The 20,694-nt window shown below is 39.9% G+C and overlaps 1 protein-coding gene across 6 annotated transcripts in view; it reads right to left on the bottom strand.

Annotated features, from left to right (window-relative positions):
• Nucleotides 1-20,694, bottom strand: part of myt1lb (myelin transcription factor 1-like, b) — a 245,956-nt gene that overhangs the window by 30,442 nt on the left and 194,820 nt on the right. For 5 of the 6 annotated variants that reach the window (XM_057860211.1, XM_057860209.1, XM_057860213.1 and 2 more), the window contains 3 exons: nucleotides 15,155-15,262; nucleotides 14,070-14,296; nucleotides 10,247-10,524 (listed from right to left, as the gene is read on the bottom strand). In XM_057860211.1, coding sequence (XP_057716194.1) covers nucleotides 10,247-10,524; nucleotides 14,070-14,296; nucleotides 15,155-15,262 — 613 coding nt within the window. The remainder of the gene's footprint in view (nucleotides 1-10,246; nucleotides 10,525-14,069; nucleotides 14,297-15,154; nucleotides 15,263-20,694) is intronic. The other variant, XM_057860212.1, reaches the window with a different exon arrangement.

Genomic DNA, 20,694 nt, shown 5'->3' with positions numbered 1-20,694 from the left:
AAGGTCAACAGTGCTCCAGGACAAGCGCATTCCTCTTCGAGCATCTCTTTTCTCTGTATCTGTCTCTTTCCTTCCAGCGTGCGATAGTATGTGTCCCATGTTCAGCACAGTCACAAGTGGGAATACATGTGCAACTGTGTGTTGCGTGTGTGTGACTCTAATGTGAGTGGACGTCATGGGATGGGGGTGGTGGAGGGGGTGAGGGGCTGAAGAATATAGCGGTTGGCTTTGAGAGTTGTGAGGAGTGGAAATGGCTGGAACTAGACCGCTGCTCACCCAAAAATAGAGACACAACCATAACCATGCTGTGCACCAACACAAAGTGGGCCACAGCTCACTACTGTATTCTATATTTTCTTTACAGTTTGTTCCTCTTTCTCTAGGCACTGTTATATTGAAATAATATGTACATTACTTCCTTTCAGCATGAACAGCAGTTACAGTATTCATTAAGCTGGCCCAAAGGAAAAATAATATATATACTATGTAGGACATTTACTGTATACTGTTAGAGAAAGCTGCACATTTGAAGATCCAACACAAGATGCATGAAATGACTAGTAAAAGTAACGCCCACTAGAGGCGCAACAATTAATCGATTAATCGACAACTAATCGATTATCAAAATAATTGACAACTACCGTATTGGCCCGAATATAAGACGGCCCTAATTATAAGGAGACCCCCTCTTTTTCCAGACTCAAGTTTGAAAAAAGACTTTTTGAACACCAAATTAATTTTTACACAGAAAATAATTAACGTACATATGAAACAAATGATTATAAAAATATATTGGAGAGAAAAAGCATGTTATTTTGTCTCATTCAAATCTTAATATCTGAACATTTAAATATGTAAACTAAAGTGCAATCACATTCGTAAATGAATGGCTTCTGGTTTTTGAAATGTAAATAAACCAATCTATTGTGATAAAACAACAAAATTGCAATAACTGCATTAACCATCAAAGTGAAGTCTAACTGTAACTGTAGTTTTGAAACAAATCTGAATAAGGAAAAACATTGCAATAAAATAATGCAAACTGGTTAAACTTGAGAGTAGCTGAGCTCTGTCATGACAGACATCGCTTCTATGATATCTGACGCTATCTAGCGTCGTGAATGGGTATAACGTCTAGACCGCGAATATAAGCCAACCCCCGCTTTTTCAGTCTTATTTTAATGCAAAAAACACCGTCTTATATTCGGGCCAATACAGTATTTTGATAACCGATTAATCGTTTAGGACATTTTTCACATTAAACTTGTCTAAATTCTTGAAATTATTAAATATATATAACTTGTCAGTTGTAAATATCATCAGATTTCTTCATTATGCTTTTTGTTAATTCAAAGTAGGACATAAACCAAAATCTGCTTTTACTTTGGATAACATTTCACATTTTTGCCATTTTTCCGACATCTTACTGTCTAAACTAGCTTCTAAATAAGGATGCACCAACTAATTGATTAAATCAATTAAAATCGATTAATACATTAGTTGCCAACGAATTTGATAATCGATACAGTTGTAGACTACAGTTAAGTCAGGAGGCTGTAATAAAATTTTATTTTTTAAGGAAATAGTCATCCATTTTGTCTTCATTGTTCAAGATAAATTGTGAAGGTAATATAAAAAAAGTGACATTTATCCGATTAATCGGATAATTGTTTTATTAATCGGCCGATTAATTATGCAAATAATCGTTAGTTGCAGCCCTAATGCCCACTTCTGATGCAAACGGCGCTAAATGTGTTAGTGTTTCCTTGTAGTTTGCAGTGTAGAACTATGCTATACCAAAAAGAGATGTTTTTAATATTTCGCTCCAGTCATGTAGCTAAATATGATTTACAAACAATATGAACAGACTATCAGAGCAGTTCAGTTCCACACCAGTGCAAACAATAACTTGACATATTTCTTTATTTGATTTCTGCCAAGGTTCAATTAAAATGAGCATTGTTTAAGTAAAATAAATAAATAAAACAGTAGCAACACCTTGCCAGCTAAATCTCATGTTTTGTACATAACGCTACTTTTGTTCCCTACCTAATCAGCTTTACCATATTTCATCTCAATTTTTTGCCTTAGCCCCCTTTCATATGTTAATAATGCTGATTGTCACTGACATTGACATAGAAGTAAAACATGTAATTATTATTAAACTTAGACAATTGCATTAAATCAATTCTATTAAAAGTTTAGTTATTCCAATTAAAATCTTTCCCTATTTGAGAGTGTTTTAGTTATGTTAATAGACTATGGAATAATGCTAATTTGGGAGGACATCTTGCATCTGAAAGGTATAAACAAAGGTGTTCGTATACATAAAAGAATCACATATTTGTGTCCGCCTCTTCTTCTCTGACCCTTAGTTCTTCATTTTAAAAAGACAATTTTATGCTTCCAATTTCACGGGGACATTTTAGTCATGGCCCCTTACTATTATTACATAACATGGCTGTCTTTAGTGAACAAAGCTAGGTCAAATAAGGCATGGCTGTGTGGTTTGGTGCAGAATAACTTGAGAACCTTGACTTCAACCCCGTCAAACATCTATGGGATGAATGTTTGGAACAGAGATTGTAAACCACAGCCACTCATAGCAGCATTAGCAACCTATGACATCACAAATGCACCTTATTAGTATTGAGTGGCTTTTTCTACCTCCTTGTCAGTGAATGTATCACATACAGTATGAGGGCTCTAATGGCATGACTCAACGCACCAATATATGATAATGATAACATGAAAGGATTTGCTTCTTCTCCTTCACTGAACCTCTTCTGTGGTACCATGTCAACGACCTAAGATATTGTTGCGAACGTTTCATGGCTGCTTGTCTCTGCCAGTAGTGGGTTGACCAATCATTTCAGCTATTTGAGAGCCGTAGCAGTTTTTGTTAAGGAAATAAACCTTCTCCAAAGCCGTGGGCTTAAAACTCTGTGCATGTTGGCCAACTGTCACAAATGCTTCTCAGCAGTTTTAAAAGTACTGTACAAACAATGGTTAACACTAGCCCCGAGCGCCAACAAACTCAAACAGTTACATGAGTCATGTAATGCACTGCCTTTTCAAACTTGTGATCATAGAACTAAATACATTTTTGTAATAATATACACTCTTTAACCAATTCTCGCTCACAAAGACATGACAGGCTGTCGTGCAGTAGGATTTAACCTATTTGCACATTCCGTAACCTTGTAGACATGCAAAATGGGCTCAAATTTACTACGGCTTCGAAATCTAGATGAGCACGAGCCTGCACCAAGCTAAGTGTTTTTTTTTTTTAAACCAGATTTGGGCAATTTCACAGACAGGCGCAAGCATTGCCTTTGGCAGGATTGATTGCCGACTCCTTCAGACCCATAAGCAGGTTTCATTTTATACCCTTTAAGAGTGGTACTTTTGTTGGTGCAGCTCATCTTCTCCCCAGGAACCCAATAGAACCTGGTTTGCTGACTGCAAAATTTCAAGCTTGGTATGAGAAGATACAGCAAACCTACCAGCCAGATTAAATGGATTTGGAAAGGGAGATCTGTGCAGTTAAATGGACAATTGGGCTAGGTTCATACTGCAGCTCTTAATGCACAAATCCGATTTTTTCGTGTTTTTCCAACTCGAGTTAGGCATTTATTTGACGGTCTGAACGGGGCAGGTCGCATAAAAGTGGACCATTTCAAATCCGATCTAGGTCACATTTTTCCAGAATGTGGCTGTGGTCTGAACTGTCAAGTCTACCAAATCTGAATTCATGCAGCAATTACGTCAGCAAAGAGCGAGAGAGACAGGATGATACGTTAGCGATTGAGCTGTGCATTAGCATTAGCGCCTAGCTTGAACGCAGCTTTTCGGGAAGAGGCGAGCTTGACAACAGTCATAAGAAAAATAAAATGGGGGGAGGGTATGTGCTCCAAATGATTTATTATTTCAAGATTATTTATATGGCCGAGAGTCGGGGGGAAATTGTGCGTAAATGTGTGCGTCATGCATGCACAGTACGTGTATGCTATCAATCCAATTAGACTTTGAATATAAGACTAAACGGGGATTATTTATGTCAGTTCTTTGTGTCCTCTTTTGGGAAATCTAAATATGGTCGCCCAAGAATGACTTTGTGGCAACATTTGTTTTGATGCTCCGGCGCATGTGGGTCAGTTTGCACATCTCGGACTGCAAATTATTGCGCATGCGTGATACAGTGGGGCAAATAAGTAGTTAGTCAACCTTCAATTGTGCAAGTTCTCCTACTTGAAAAGATAAGAGAGGCCTGTAATTGTCAACATGGGTAAAACTCAACCACGAGAGAAAGAATTTGGGAAAAAAAAAACAGAAAATCACATTGTTTGATTTTTAAAGAATTTATTTCCAAATTAGAGTGGAAAATAAGTATTTGGTCACTTACAAACAAGCAAGATTTCTGGCTGTCAAAGAGGTCTAACTTCTTCTAACGAGGTCTAACGAGGCTCCACTCATTATCTGTATTAATGGCACCTGTTTTAACTCATTATCGGTACAAAAGACACCTGTCCACAACCTCAGTCAGTCACACTCCAAACTCCACTATAGACCAAACAGCTGTCGAAGGACACCAGAGACAAAATTGTAGACCTGCACCAGGCTGGGAAGACTGAATCTGCAATAGGTAAAACGCTTGGTGTAAAGGTATAAAGAAATCAACTGTGGGAGCAATTATTAGATAATGGAAGACATACAAGACCACTGATAATCTCCCTCGATCTGGGGCTCCATGCAAGATCTCACCCCGTGGCGTCAAAATGATAACAAGAACGGTGAGCAAAAATCCCAGAACCACACGGGGGGACCTAGTGAATGACCTCCAGGGACCACAGTAACAAAGGCTACTATCAGTAACACAATGCGCCGCCAGGGACTCAAATCCTGCACTGCCAGACGTGTCCACCTGCTGAAGACAGTACACGTCCAGGCCCGTCTGCGGTTCGCTGGAGAGCATTCGGATGACCCAGAAGAGGACTGGGAGAATGTGTTATGGTCAGATGAAACCAAAATAGAACTTTTTGGTAGAAAAACAGGTTCTCGTGTTTGGAGGAGAAAGAATACTGAATTGCATCCAAAGAACACCATACCCACTGTGAAGCATGGGGGTTGAAACATCATGTTTTGGGGCTGTTTTTCTGAAAAGGGACCAGGATGACTGATGTGTGTAAAGGAAAGAATAAATGAGGCCATGTAGCGAGAGATTTTGAGTGAAAATCTCCTTCCGTCAGCAAGGGCATTGAAGATGAGACGTGGCTGGGTCTTTCAACATGACAATGATCCCAAACACATAGCCAGGGCAACAAAGGAGTGGCTTTGTAAGAAGTATTTCAAGATCCTGGAGTGGCCTGGCCAGTCTCCAGATCTCAACCCCATAGTAAATCTGTGGAGGGAGTTGAAAGTCTGTGTTGCCCAACGACTGCCCCAAAACATCACTGCTCTAGAGGAGATTTGCATGGAGGAATGGGCCAAAATACCAGCAACAGTGTGTGAAAAGCTTGTGAAGAGTTACAGAAAATGTTTGGCCTCCATTATTGCCAACAAAGGGTACATAACAAAGTGTTGAGATGAACTTTTGGTATTGACCAAATACTTATTTTTCACCATGATTTGCAAATAAATTCTTTAAAAATCAAACAATGTGATTTTCTGTTATTTTTCCACGTTTTGTCTTTCATGGTTGAGGTTTACCCATGTTGACAATTACAGGCCTCTCTAATATTTTCAAATGGGAGAACTTGCACAATTAGTGGCTGACTAAATACTTACCCACTGTACTTGAACGGGCTCACTGGACAAAGGCAGTCTGAGCGGACACACCAAAAAACCCAGATATGACAAAAAAATCGGAATTGTACATTAAGACCTGCGGTATGAACCTAGCCATTGAGACCTCCTTGCACCTTGATCACCCGTGTCTATTATCTTCGTGAATACGATTAATTGAAGGTATAAAGCAAGTGAACGTGAGGACTAAGCCGTAAGTAATGACTACAGTAATAAAAATTATCGTGGAAGGAGGCTGGATTATTGAGTGTGTATGTGTATGAAAGTGCACTGACAGTCAGAGAGGAGTAGTGTTCACCACGACCTGAGGTGCTGAGATGAAAGAAGATGAGGGGGAAAAAAAGCCCTGTGAAGTCTCCTGTCTTCCTATCTTGCCCCAGGAGCATCCTGCTTGTCTCGCCGCAACATAGGACAGACAATGAAATGATTTAGGACCACAGGAAGTCCTGACTGCTTCAGGCATTTGTTCCCTCCAACTTATTCTTTTGCACTTTGCTTTGAAAGTTTGCGGCTTTTGGCTCCTCTTCCACTTCCCACCTCTTTTACGGAACTGTACTACTGTATATCTCCTTCCCTTCTATGCTGACATTTAGAAAAGAGCCCCCCCCCCAATCCCTTTATTGCTTGGTTCACTATCAATATGATCACCGTCTGCTCTGTCAACATTAGCATTAGCTCTCTTTCTCTCCAGGTCTTTGTCTCACTTTTTCTCCTGCCACCATTTTCCCGCTCAGTATCTCAGCGCAGATAATACGGAAACAGCGTCACCTTATCTCCTCAGAAATGACACACTGGGCTCATGCCGTGTCAAACGACGCTTGGTCCTGCTCTTATCTGATCACTAGACAGAGAAAAAAAATGCCCTGATGTTTCCTGAGTGTTAAACACAGCCAGGGTGCTACACGCATGTGTATGTGTGTGTCTGTCTATCTATTTAGAGCATGCAAGTGAAGTTGCCCTATCTTCGTCAGCTTTCTCAGCCAGCACTTGTCTAATGAAAGAAGCATAGAGATAATCTAAGGGTAGACATGTCTTTGACTGTGACAGGAGATAGAGAGTAGTTTAGATGCGGTCACATGAGGCCGAAGGATCATATCAGGGGACATTTTCAATCTTGAGGGCCTCCTAAGACGATTCTGCTTCGAGGACAATCGTAAAATATAGATGTGTGTTCAAAGGTTTGGTGTCATCCGAACTATTTTGTGTTCTCCATTAAAAGTCACACTTTCATTTACCAAATGAGTTGCAAAATGAATAGAAATTATAGTCAAGATAGTAAAAATGTTAGAAATTATATTTATTTGAAATAATAATCACCAGATCTCAACCCCATTAAGGTATTGTGGGAGCAGCTTCACTTTAAAGCAGTAATGTGAAGTAATTTCTTCACATGCCAAATAGGGTCACAAGTAAAGTAATTAAACATTGTCCAACAAATAAAGCATGAAAAAATAATTTATATGTTGTATATTTGACAAAATAATTGCGTTTCCGAAGTTCGAGCCTGAAAGGGGACGAACCCGGAAGTGATACGTCACACCGGGAACGCGATGGCACCTCCATACATACGGCCGCCATACAAAGCCCTTCAAACAATGATTCAAACAGCGATATAAGCGATAGATCGAGCGCAAGGGAGGAGATCCAAGTTTTTGAAGAGTTGGAGGAAGAAGAGGAGCTTGGAATTTTATGTTGGACCTAACATGTATTAGCCAGACGCTAATCAGGATGCAAACAATGTGCCTAGACTACCTGACATGGAAGACAAGACCCATCGAGATTACAACATTGGTAAGATATAGGCTGTTATTATTTTCATGATTTGAAGATGCAGGGAATTGCACATAATTTTATGTTTTTGTCTATCTAATGACATTGTTAAAAAAAATAATAATCAGACTTCATGTTCATTTTGGCAGATCCGGCAGCTCTTGTGCATATAAAATAATAATATAAAAACGTTGGGGGGAAAGAAGGAGATGAGTCGTTGTTATATCTTGACCGAGTGACCCACACGACACCTTTATTGGCTTTTACAACTTTACTCAACGTCTTGCCAAATGACTCTGAACAACAACTTTTAGTCAAGGAGTAAGGCACAAACAATAACACATCTAAATGACATGCGTACCCTCTACTGGTGAACTCCCGTATTACAACTAAATAATATCCACTGTATCACAGTCGTCGATGGCTTTCTCCACTTTATTGTGGCAACAATAAGAAAACAAAGTGGCGTTAAATGGCGTGAGGAAATGTAGTTTTTTCACACAAGCGAACAGATTACAAAGCACCACTTCAGTGTTGTCCCGAGACTACATTTCCCATGATTCACTGCGTGACCTGCACGCTCGCTGATTCGCTGCGAGATTGACTCAATGCCAACACGCTAAGTTGTCACCTGTCAGCGGCTCTCGTGAAACAAACTAGAAGGCTATCAAGCGATCACCGTGAAAGAAACGCCGAACTGTGCAAATGCAATGCAATGCTAGAAGCATGAAGGTGGAAATACATAATACAAATACAAATAAATTTGCACAAACTCACCGGCGGTGTGTGTCTCTTACTGCAACGTGACCGTGAATTACCGCGACGCCGACCCGCTTATGTGCACATCCACACCCCTTTCCCGATTGACAGTGGATTAACCCTTTCGGACAAGATCGTAGATGACGCACAATTTAAACACGCTTAACCTAGCGAACGCAACAACAACTATGATCGGGGATTGCCACGAGTTAACTTTTGGCTAATGTCGCTAGCTCATACTGTTCATTCCACAGCAGTTGGCAGCTCTGCTTTGACAAAGTCATCAGTCATCCATCCAAAAATCACCTTACTTTTTGGCAAATCCTTGATCATAAGCAGACCGGTTAAGGAAGCAGGCATCTTCGAAGTGTTTGCAGCAGAGAACACTACTCGATGATGGCATGAAATCCATTCGCTTCGTGCGAACGAAAGATGTCCATTTACGTTCCCTGCTATCCTTTGGCCACTCATACAACTTTTCGTTTGAGTGAGAACAAAACATCGCCACACACCGCCGTGGCATCTTACCGAGAAGCAATGCAACAAACAATACTGTTCTATGGCGGACTTCCCTCGCACTTCCCGGTGTGACGTAATTTCCGAAGATTTCCGAAGATTTCCGAAGAAAAGCATTTTCGTTGTCAAGGGCGTTGCTATGGGTTAAACAAATCATCTGGAAGGGTTGCGTTAAAAAAAATTATGAAAATATGCTTATAACTGTTTAGCCATTGATATTATTCAAAAACATGGTTGGCCAACCTTACTTCACATTACAGCTTTAAGGTTTGGAAGAAGTGCCCATCAAGCTGATCAAATGTATGGGAGGAGGATCTCAAATTGTGGGGTCAAATTTCTCCACATTACCTCAGAAAATTGACAGCCAAAATGCCAAAGGTCTGCAAATATGTAACGGCTACAAATGGAACATTCTTTCCAAAAAGCAGAGTTTCAAGAAGAAAATGATCATTTAACATAAAAATCATTATTTATAACCTTATCAATGTCTTGACAATATTTTGTATACATTTTGCAACTCATTTGATAAATAAAAGTGTACCATTTCATAGAAAACACAAAATTGTCTTTGTGACTAACATTAGGACGGTAGGGTATTTCATATTCAATACAAAGTTATTATACAAAATAGGATTTTTCATAAAATTCATAGTTAATCCAGATTTCTTTGGCGAAGTTTCACTGCCATTTTGTCTTTATGTTTGTACTCTGTCCAGAAATCAGTTATCCGAGACTTGTGCTGTGCCATACTGGGTTGTCGAAATCATCTTCAAGGATGCTGCAGAATGTTATTCAATTTTACTTACCGTATTTTCTTAACTATAAACCACCCTTATTAATTCATCATTTTACTTCTACATAGGTACGACTTATATGAAGCCCATGTATGTAACTGACGGTAGGGAGAATGGCACCCTTGGCTCGTCCAGTCTGTTTTAGGACATAGTTTCTGGATAACTCTTAATGTATTTTGTTGAAAGATGCCTATTAGCTAATTGTTCTGCTTTTTTGGGGGGGAATACCATCATGTATGTTTGGCTTGGTTTCTGATACCCCCCCCCCCTCCTAAAAATGTGACTTATACGCCAGTCATTGTAACTTCCAGTATTACGTATGTGTTATTTTTTCTAAAAATACCAATATCTTATCCTCTATCAAGCAAATATATGTTCTTCCTTTAGAGGAGAAATGTGTATCATGTATTCAATCGTTGTCATTCAAAAAAATGGTGCATGCAAGTCAATTTGTGACTATGTTAACATGAGAGTCAACACTCTGTCATTTTTGTTTGTTGGTGGTGTACTTTGAGATTTGCCCCCCCCCCCCCCCCCCCCGTGCCTTGAGTTTGACACCTGATCAACAGGCTGTATCGATCTCATATCTTCTAGTCTCCTACCTGTGAGCACAGATCCTGGGGCTTTCCCCCCATACCGTGGGGCATCTCCCGGCAGCGTGTGGACAGGTTGAGGATGGCCGTGGCAGCCATGTGTGCAGCCTCCATGTCATGGCTGTAGTCAAAGCTGCTTTTGCTGCAGGTGCTGCTGGCGCTGCTGCCCCCACCTCCGCCGACACCACCACCTCCACCTCCACAGCTCAGGCTGCTGCTGCTACTGCTGGGAGCATAAGTGCTGGTGGTGCTGCTGGCTGAGCTGGAATTCTTGCAGTACCGTTTGGCTGCAGGACACAGACAAGGAGGTATGAAATAACTTCTAATTACTGATTTGACGATCAAACCTTAAGATTAGAAGGTTACAATCTGAAAGTATGGCAATGTATAAAACGTGATGCTGATTTAATATTTTTTTAATAACAGATATTTTTCTGGAACCGTGTATGTCACACCGACATGTGCAATTCGTTGTAAGAAAAGTGTAAGTCCTTGATGTTACACGCATTCGCACTGTCATGCTGCTTTCACGTTAAAGTTAAACCGTTGTGCAAAAACACCTCGCTTGTTTTATGTCCATTGCTAAAAACAATTTTGTGTTCACACAATTGCCAAAAGTCGATGTCCGCAAAACCAAACATCTTCCGGTTCACGTAATATAAAGATAAGTCATATAACGACTGTAATCTTGTAATTTTATGACTTTTTTTCTCATAATATTTCAACTTAAATGTCGTAATTTTACAATATATAACTTATCTCGTAATATAATGACTTTCATATCAAACATTATGACTTTTTTCTTGTAGTATTACAATGTATGACTACGTTCTTGTAATATCACAATCAGGCATGTACCGGTTCCCGGTTTCAAGGCTTACCGTGGTATGAAAACATCACGGTTTCAAAACCACTAAAACTTTCCATCATACTGTAGTACGGTGTTAGCTATTTTCTATGTCCCGAAAATGCAGCGAGAAATGCCTTTAGCGCTCACCCCTTCCCCTCTGGTTGTTGCTCTGTCCTGTGTGTCGGTGACGCTGTTGTCACTGTCAAAACCAAATCTGGGCTTTTCCCCCCTCATAATACACAGTCGCTAGTATGGCATTAGTATTAGGTGTTAGTATTTCTGTTACCGAAAAGAAACAGACGGTCGCGGCTTCGAGATGGAAGGACAGCCGACGTGCAGGCAGCACCGCCAACATAATTTCACATTAACATGAACATCATTCATCAGTTTACACAAAATTTAATATAAGTAAACACTGTCACCAATGTTTCCCAACCGCTACGAGAGTTCACTCCAGCGTGTTTCTTGTGTCTAGCGATGGTAAAACAAGTACTATAATGTAAGCTTGTTAACGAGGTTATTAAGTTGGCTAGTTAGCATGCCAAGACGGCTAACTTGTTTCCTCACTATCCTCACTATAAGCGTACTTTTGTAAAGTCTTCCGCCTTTGCAAGCATCTGTTCAAAACAACATTTTCATAATGCAGCCTGTGGTGTTTTTTCTCTCTGGCGACTTTCTATGTTGAGAGAGGGCGTGGGTGTGTGTGTGTGTGAGAGAGTGTGTGTGTATAATGTGTAAATAATGATACGAGTCATACACACGCGCTCCGTCTCTGACTCTCACGCTCCATTATTATTAAACTAATTAATATTAATAGTAGGAGTGGTATATTTACCCAGAAAAGGTGAACATACTCATATTCCTGCATCACAACTTGGACTGAGAGAGAAATATGTCGAAAATGAGCAAGCCTCTAAAAATGTTGAGATGGAGCTTTAAAGTCAGTGAAGTGTCTGGTATACATATATTTTAAATTTCATATAGAAGTGTCTTTACTTTTTTATGGAAAATAATGATTTTTGTTCTATTGTTAAGCAACTTGAGCTGTGGTTGTGGGTTTAGGTTCAATTTATTTCAATTTTTAAAAAAAATATTTCAGTTATTTATTTTTTGTTTATTTATTTATTTATTTATTTATTTATTATTTATTTATTTTTAACATTATATTGATGTCAATGTTCCAATTTGCAAATATCTTGTGAAAACTTAGAAAATGTTGTTCAATGGATTGTTTTTAACTCATTCATCTCAAAATAACACATTTTAGAGCTATAACTGCAACACCGTAATACCGTGAAACCGCGGTATTTTTGCTTAAAGTTATCATATTGTCAAAGTCTCATACCAGCACATGCCTAATCACAACTTATATTACCGTATTTTCTACAATAAAAGGTGCACCTTAGAGGGATTAATTTTAGCTAGTCATGGCATGACATTCCCTTTAGCGCAGCTCCATCTAGTGGATGCGTAAGACAATCCCAACCACTAATGCCCCTTTATAATGCGGTGCACCCTTTATATGAAAAGTTTTAAAATACCGTATTGGCCCGACTATAAGACGGCCCTGATTGTAAGACAACCCCCTCTTTTTCAAGACTCAAGTTTGAAAAGACTTTTTGAACACCAGATTATTTTTTTATACAGAAAATAATTACAGTGCATCCGGAAAAAATGATTGTAACAACATATTTAAGAGAAAAATCATGTCATTTTGCCTCATTCAAATCTTAATATCTGAACATTTAATTTTGTAAACTAAAGTGCAATCACATTCGTAAATGAATGGCTTCTGGTTTTTGAAATGTAAATAAACCAATCTATTGTGATAAAACAACAAAATTGAAATAACTGCATTAACCATCAAAGTGAAGTCTAACTGTAACTGTAGTCTTGAAAAAAATCTGAATAAGGAAAAACATTGCAATAAAATAATGCAAACTGGTTAAACTTGAGAGTAGCTGAGCTCTTGCCTGGTACACCAGACTCACCGCTGTTCCAGCTATTGAGTCTGGCCACCATTCCCGCGGATACAATTTCCAGGGCGGAGCAAGCCACAGCAAACAGACAGCGGAGTGGACCAATCAGCGACGGGCAGATGTGACGTTAGTAAAATGACGAGGGAAGGACGAGGGACTTGCGCGCGGAAGTAAACATACGAAGAGAGCGGAGTTTATTCAACATGGCTAGCGCGAGACAGACTGTTGTCAATGACTCGTGTCGATGTGTTTTTGGTAATTTAAAACTGATTTTACCGTGGAGTGGAACATATTCTCGGCTCTCCCGTTCACCATCTGTGTTGTTGTGGAGACGACTTTCGACACGCAAGAGTGACGTTGCTCGTTAAGAAAACGTCACGCAAATAAACGAATCTGATTTGTCGATTGATTTTGTACCTGCTCGAGAGGCTGTTAATGGGCTGGTTCCCAGACTATACTCTCAGTGTTTGAAAAATACAGGGAGAACAGTCTGGCAGAGCCAGGCAAGCTGAGCTCTGTCATAACAGAACATCGCATCAATGATATCTGGCGCCATCTAGCGTCGTGAATGGGTACGTTGTATAGACTGCGAATATAAGACGACTCCCACTTTTTCAGTCTTATTTCAATGCAAAAAACACTGTTTCATATTCGGGCCAATACAGTAAGGCAGTCGTTGAAGGTGCGCCTTTTAGTGTGGAAAATACGGTAATTGTTAAAATTATGATTATTCTCGTATTTCTCTATTCTTTCTTTCTTTCTTTCTTTGACCTTTTGTTGACCAGATGTTAAAGCAGGGTTCCGGCTCTGGCAGGTTAAGTCAAGTGAATGAGAAATCATATTTAACCGGCTGCTTCCTCGTCGCATTATTTGGTGGGTTTATATGGCTATAAGATGATGATGACACGTCGATAAAGAGATGATGATGAAGTTACTAGCCTTCTCAGATAATCATAATCAGAAAAAAAGGTAAATGGAGATGTAATTGGGCATAAAATATTACCGTCAAATCCTTTTGGGGAGGTATCTCTGTGCCCGTGAACCTTGGGTGCAATGGCCCGTTTCCCATACACTTGGTGGTTGTTGGTACTCTCGAAGGCGCTGTAGTCAAAACTGGTCTTGGAATACTTCTCCAGCTCCTTGGCCAGGTTGGATCGGGGCGTGCTGGTGGAAACATTGTTCTTGTCACCATATTGAGGATAGTCCAGTTGTTTGACAAAGCACATAGGCCTGGAAAATAAATGACGAGGGGGTGGAGGTTGGACTGAGCCACTGAAAATTGCCCAAGGGAGAGGAAGGAAATTTGGCTTAAAGTGGGCAGACTCAAAGGAGAGCGCAGACTCTTGGCAATACTCCAGGATTGAAATATGGAGGATGATGCTGGTAAACGGCAGGCCATTTAAGAGACAGGATGCTCCCTGCATTTGCCATTGTGTGTGTATCTTTCTTATCCTCCACCGCCAATGAAAAATAAATACATTTTCTTCATTTCTTTTTATTACACTTGCTATCGTTCTGATAATTTTTATCATATGATGCACATACATACTGTATATATGTGTACCAGCAAACCATAACAAGGAAAAGATGAAGTGCGATATTTTATCATGTTTATGTAAATAAATAAAATTGCAGTTACTTGTGACATCAGAGAATTTCTTAAGACTTCAAAACAATTTCTAGAACAAAAACAATCTGCACTACACTGTGATAAATGTGACCGCTTGCATTAAGGGAATAAAGAGATTTGTCTTCAGTAGTACGGAGACAAATGAACACACAGTCTTTTGGAAGTATTTGCTGAAGGAGAGAACTTGAAACAAAAAGCACTTCAAACCAGAGCAACTTTAAGAAATGTAAGTGAAAAAGGAACAAAACATTTCAGCGTGACAAACATTATTTTACTAACATGGGGCTCCCTCAATAACATAGTCAGAACATGTATCAAACACTTTATGTGAATTCATCAAACGGCAGAAGCACTAGTTTAATCTTTTTACTATTGTGAAGTTGCCAAAGGTTTTGACAGCAACAGAACAGTTTGAAGACCACCTGATGAGGAGGAAGCGAAAAGACAGTCGGTCCTACCTTAAGACTCTGTCAGAAGCCTGATTTGGTTTAGAGCCGTCACAGCTCTGGTGTTTTTCCTGGGCCTTTGCCAGCTTCTCCGCTGCAGCAATGGGACATCCAGATAGACTGGAAAACAGAAACAGTTTCACCAATGACACAGTACAAAATCTTATGTACAGTTTTGAAATGAGAGCTCAATGTATGTGTTATATGAGGTGATGACTGGTAAGTGCTTGTCTGACAAACTTGTTTCACATGGCTGCCTTAGAGACAGGAGCCTTATCTAGTTAAGAAGATCATAATATTTATCGGCATCTAGATTTTGCCTTGTGTATGAATCAAATTGCAATATCTGCAATATCTGATTTTCCCAGAAAAAAAAAAAAATCCATTCTTCCATTTTGTGTACTGCTTGTCCTCAATAGCATTGTGGGTGACACCCCATATTGGTTGAAAGTCAATCGCATAGCTCATAGACAAACAATCAGACTCACGTTTACACCTATAGACAGTTTGGTTCATTCAATTAACATACTAGAGGATTAATCAATGTGGGAGAAAACTCACTCATGCAAGGAGAGAACGTGAAAACACATTTGAATGACAGCCATTTAAAATCCTAACCATAGAACTGTGAGGCAGATGTGCCAACCACTTGTTCACTATCCTGCCCCTTCCCTGAAATCCACAATATACACTGCTGGCCAAAAGTATTGGCACCCCTGCAATTCTGTCAGACAATGCTCAATTTCTCCCAGAAAAAAGATCATCATTTTACCCAAAAAAAAAAAAATCTAAAAATGGGCCGGACAAAAGTATTGGCACCCTTAGCCCAATACTTGGTAGCACAACCTTTAGACAAAATAACTACGAACAATCACTTCCGGTGTCCATCAATGAGTTCCGTACAATGCTCTGCTGGAATTTTAGACCATTCTTATTTGGGCAACTGTTCCAGGTCTCTGAGATTTGAAGGGTGCCTTCTCCAAACTGCCATTTTCAGATCTCTCCATAGGTGTTCTATGGGATTCAGTTCTGGACTCATTGCTGGCCATTTTAGAAGTCTCCAGTGCTTTCTCTCAAACCATTTTCTAGTGCTTTTTGAAATGTGTTTTGGGTCATTGTCCTGCTGGAAGACCCATGACCTCTGAGGGGGGACCCAGCTTTCTCACACTGAGCCCTACATTATGCTGCAAAATTTGTTGGTAGTCTTCATAATGCCATGCACACGGTCAAGCAGTCCAGTGCCAGAGGCAGGAAAGCAACCCCAAAACATCAGGGAACCTCCGCCATGTTTGACTGTGTGTTTGTCTGTGTTCTTTTCTTTGAAGGCCTCGTTTTTTCCCCCTGTAAACTCTATGTTGATGCCTTTTCCCAAAAGCTATACTTTTGTCTCATCTGGACAGAGAACATTCTTCCAAAACGATTTTGGTTTTCACGGATAAGTTTTGGCAAACTTTTATGACACTGCGCATGGTAGACACAGGAACATTCAGGTCTTGGAAGATGGACTTGTAGCCTTGAGATTGCCCATGCTTTCTCATAATTTTGCTTCTCAAGTCCTCAGACAGTTTTTTGGTCTTCTTTCTTGTCTCCATGTGCAATGTGGTACACACAAGGACACATGACAGAGATTGAGTCAACTTTAATCCATTATAACTGGCTGCAAGTGGGATTTGTTATGTGCCACAGGTAAGTAACAGGTGCTGTTAATTACACAAATTAGAGAAGCATTACGATTTTTCAACGAGTGCCAATACTTTTGTCCAGGCCATTTATGGAGTTTTGTGTAAAATGATAATGATTTAATTATTTCCCCCATTCTCTTTTGTGTTTTTTCATTGCAAGCAAAATCAATGAAGATATTATTACCAAAGCATTTGTAATTGCAATCATTTTCTGGGAGAACTTGAGCATTATCTGACAGAATTGCAGGGGTGCCAATACTTTTGGCCAGCAGTGTAGAGAAGCAAGTATTTTTTTTTAACATTGCCAGTGACTATACTGAATGCTAGCTAAATACAGATGGACATTTGTAAGACTGGGGATCACAATTTCTTCCTTTTAAAGGACTCCAATGATGTTGAGGTCAGAGATGTTCTTCCACATTACATTCAACCAACTCTGCATCTGTGCAAAGGGACACTTATTTTGTAGCGTATGACCTTGTCAAATACTGAAAATAAATAACTCATAACTCAGTAGTACAATGCAAAGTAGAGGCGCATATGGAGATATACTAGTACCTGTCTTGGGTTAATACTGAGTGGAAATGTCCTGACCATTCATTGACAAAAGTGACAAAAGTTCACGCTGAGATCGTTGACCTCTATTTTCCTCGGTGCTTGTCTGTCCAATGTAAAAGTCAGGCATCCCAAAATGCACTTTGACAGTGGCCTGAAGCCAGTATGGAGCTGGGCTCATGAGCACCTGCCATACGACTCCCACAAATGTGTGTCTGAGCATAGAATGTGTATCACTTCTTTTATAGCAAAAGTGAAAGTTTATGGCTTGTGTGGATGCAGGTGCCTATTTGGTGCCCGAGCCGTGTCACTGAGCACAGTGTGGGGGTACTGTGGTCCTCCCAGGTCTGCACCTTTGCAGTCACCCTGTCTGAATGGCAGAAAGGTGCTAATAGCCGCTGCTTTGCCTGAACTCCCTGAGCATCTGCTGTGGGTGACTCCTTTTTCACTGTAACCTCACCCCATCTGACAGCACCAGCTATTTTTGTTCCTCCCATCAAACTTGCACCTGATAGATGTCATTGTTTTTCTGCCAGAGGCTGTTAAATGATTCATGCTTTTAGCATGTGTGAGCCAATGCATTGTAATTAGCCTGATTTGAAATTCTGCATGTGATCGTGAAGGAGACATATTCAGGGCTGTTTTTTGAATTTGGAGTCTTAAAATGCAGCCCAACGTGAATCAGATCGCAAATTAAATAAATAATAAATGCACTGACGTTATTTCGACAATTTCTGATTTTCACAGAGCCAACCGAATGTGTCCTTTCTCTGTATAGTTGTTTCTCCTGTTGTATTTTTTTCACTCCAATAATTTCCAGTATTTATCTTGTGTATTACTTATTTACACTTTGATGCAGTTGTTTGCTTATTTGGTTTGAATTGCCTCAGATGGTGTCAGAGAACCTCATCGTGCCTACAATACTACTAATAATTTTGTCTTGCTCATTGGGGCATTATGTTATAATGAGTCAAAGCCTGGACTAGCACTGCAAGTTTCAGCTCCTAATTCTAATTCTAATAATTTTATTTTTCAAATGCCTGTATTATTATTATTTATTTACATTTTTTCAGATTAGATGTCACCAATATCCAATACCTTAATGTTTAGTGTGTACATCGCTGTAGCATTGATATAAAGGTACTTTCTTATTAGTCTTATTTGAGCCCACCTTGGTTTAGTTTAGTTGTCATAATCTTGTGTTTGGGAAGAATTTATGACACTTAGAACTACACTGCAATTAATTCTACATTTTCCTGGCTGGTTTGGGTCCAACCTGCTGTAACAATTCCCTTCACTGCAGTCATTGACACGGATTACTCCGGACACATAAGCCCTTTTCACACACATATCCAGGGAAATTCCCATGTAAAGTGATACGGGATTTACTCGCTTCATTGCTTTCACGCATGTAGAGATGTCCCGAGGATGACGCGGGTTGGACTTTTTCACAGACCTGTCCCGTGTTGCCCACTGACGCTCTCTGTGTGCGGAGGGCCGCTGGCGCGATTTTATAACCCGGACATTACGTCATTTTTGGTCAGCATCGGCTGTCACAATGTTGGTCAAGTTGTGTTTTGTTCGAGAGTGAGCGTTGCCCAAGTCATAACTCCAGCCAATTCAAGTTCATCAAGACTGTATTTAAGCCCAGGCGATCCAAGAGAAGGGTGTCTTGCTGGGCGGCATTCGACACTTTTGCCGCCCTTGTTTTGAAATCCCCTACGTTGTGCTGGTATTTGAGTGTACTGTATTTGTTTTGTCTTATCGGCTCTCGGACTACCGCTTAGGTTAGTATTATCGATCCCTGTCAAACAACTGTAATGGACCTATAGACCCTACTCACCTACGTCACAAAATGGGCGTGTCGCTGTTTCCGGCCGCCATATTGTACCTATTTTTTAGGCCTATTCTCATTGTTTTCAATTAGTCGAGCAAGTTATAGAGCAATTCATGGAAGCCCCGGTCTTATCTGACGCTGTAAACTCATCGGATGCGTTGCATAAAAGGCGTTACGTGGAAAAGCTTCAGTTTATCCATTCGCCAGATCCGTATTTGATGCCTAAATCGATATTTTTCGACCCGCTGGCTTCGCCTGACATCTGCTATCCTGATATTTACAACTATCTTGTCCACACAAAATCAGTCTATTCTCACGAAAGTTTGAAAAACTTTAAGAGCTTGGAGGCTTATAAATGCTACGTTGCTGGTTGGGTGAAACAGGTCCTCGTACACGAAAATTCGGCAGGAATCTTGTGCTCGGAAGGTGAGTTACGAAATTTTCAATTCAAAATCTTTTGTTCTTGCTAACATCCACTGTCAAGTCTAATGTATTTCATGTCATTTGTCAATGGAGCTAGGGCTTTTAATGTTTATATGGTTTAGCGATAGCACTCTCACTACTTACATATATAATATGTAATAAATTTGAAGTGCGATAGCACTACTCCAGATTGTACCTAGTTGAATTTATTTTTTGGCTTTTGACCTCAATAGTGAAATTGTAAATTAATTGTATGACAACTGTCTGATTATCCCCTTATAATGATATATTTTCAGGTAGTTCATTCACAACATCTGAGTGTATGTTGTCGGCGATTAGCCTAGCAATGATCTTAATTGTGGTTGTCAGCCCAAAACCCTCTAAATATATATTAAATGCATCTTACCAGATATAAAATGACTACTACATAATCTGTGGTAGTCGTTTGGAGCCCAGTTTTCTCGTCGAATTGCAGCAGTCAATCTCGGTCTCCTCTTCGGGTCTCTCGGAATACGGTAAAACTTCAAGTCTCTCCGTCTATCTTCTCTGTTTTTGCAACCGACCGCCACACACGACTTCACCATTTTGATTACTAATGTTAACGAGCAGAAAAACACGCCATAATAGGAGGAATTTACGAAGCGCTAATGCATTAACATGACGAGTATACGGACAACATGGCGCGGGGGCGTGACTGTGACATCACGTGAGTAGGGTCTATTGTGTTATTCCCCCTTTTCCGCGACCGTGTGCATTTTTGTTTGTATTTAATAAACCCTTAAACGCATCCCTCCATTGTTTTCTGATTTGAAGTACAACGTTGTTTCCGCAGTAGTGGACCCTAACATCGGCAACAAAATGAACCACACATTTCCAAAGATGGACGATGAAGACTCTCTTCCTTGGCTCTACAATCCAGTAGCAATTCAATTTTGTTATGTTTTCAGTTTAATTTAGCTATTTCCAGATTGCTATGTTGATAATTGCGATGTTTATTTACCGCTTTTCGTCTTACTACGAAGAAAGAAGAAGTGACGATCGGCCTGCCATGACAT

This window comes from Corythoichthys intestinalis, chromosome 15 (genome assembly GCF_030265065.1).
Source record: "Corythoichthys intestinalis isolate RoL2023-P3 chromosome 15, ASM3026506v1, whole genome shotgun sequence".
NCBI classification, from domain to species: domain Eukaryota; kingdom Metazoa; phylum Chordata; class Actinopteri; order Syngnathiformes; family Syngnathidae; genus Corythoichthys; species Corythoichthys intestinalis.
The sequence above is the reverse complement of the archived record's forward strand: the minus strand, read 5'-3'. Positions and strand labels throughout refer to the sequence as shown.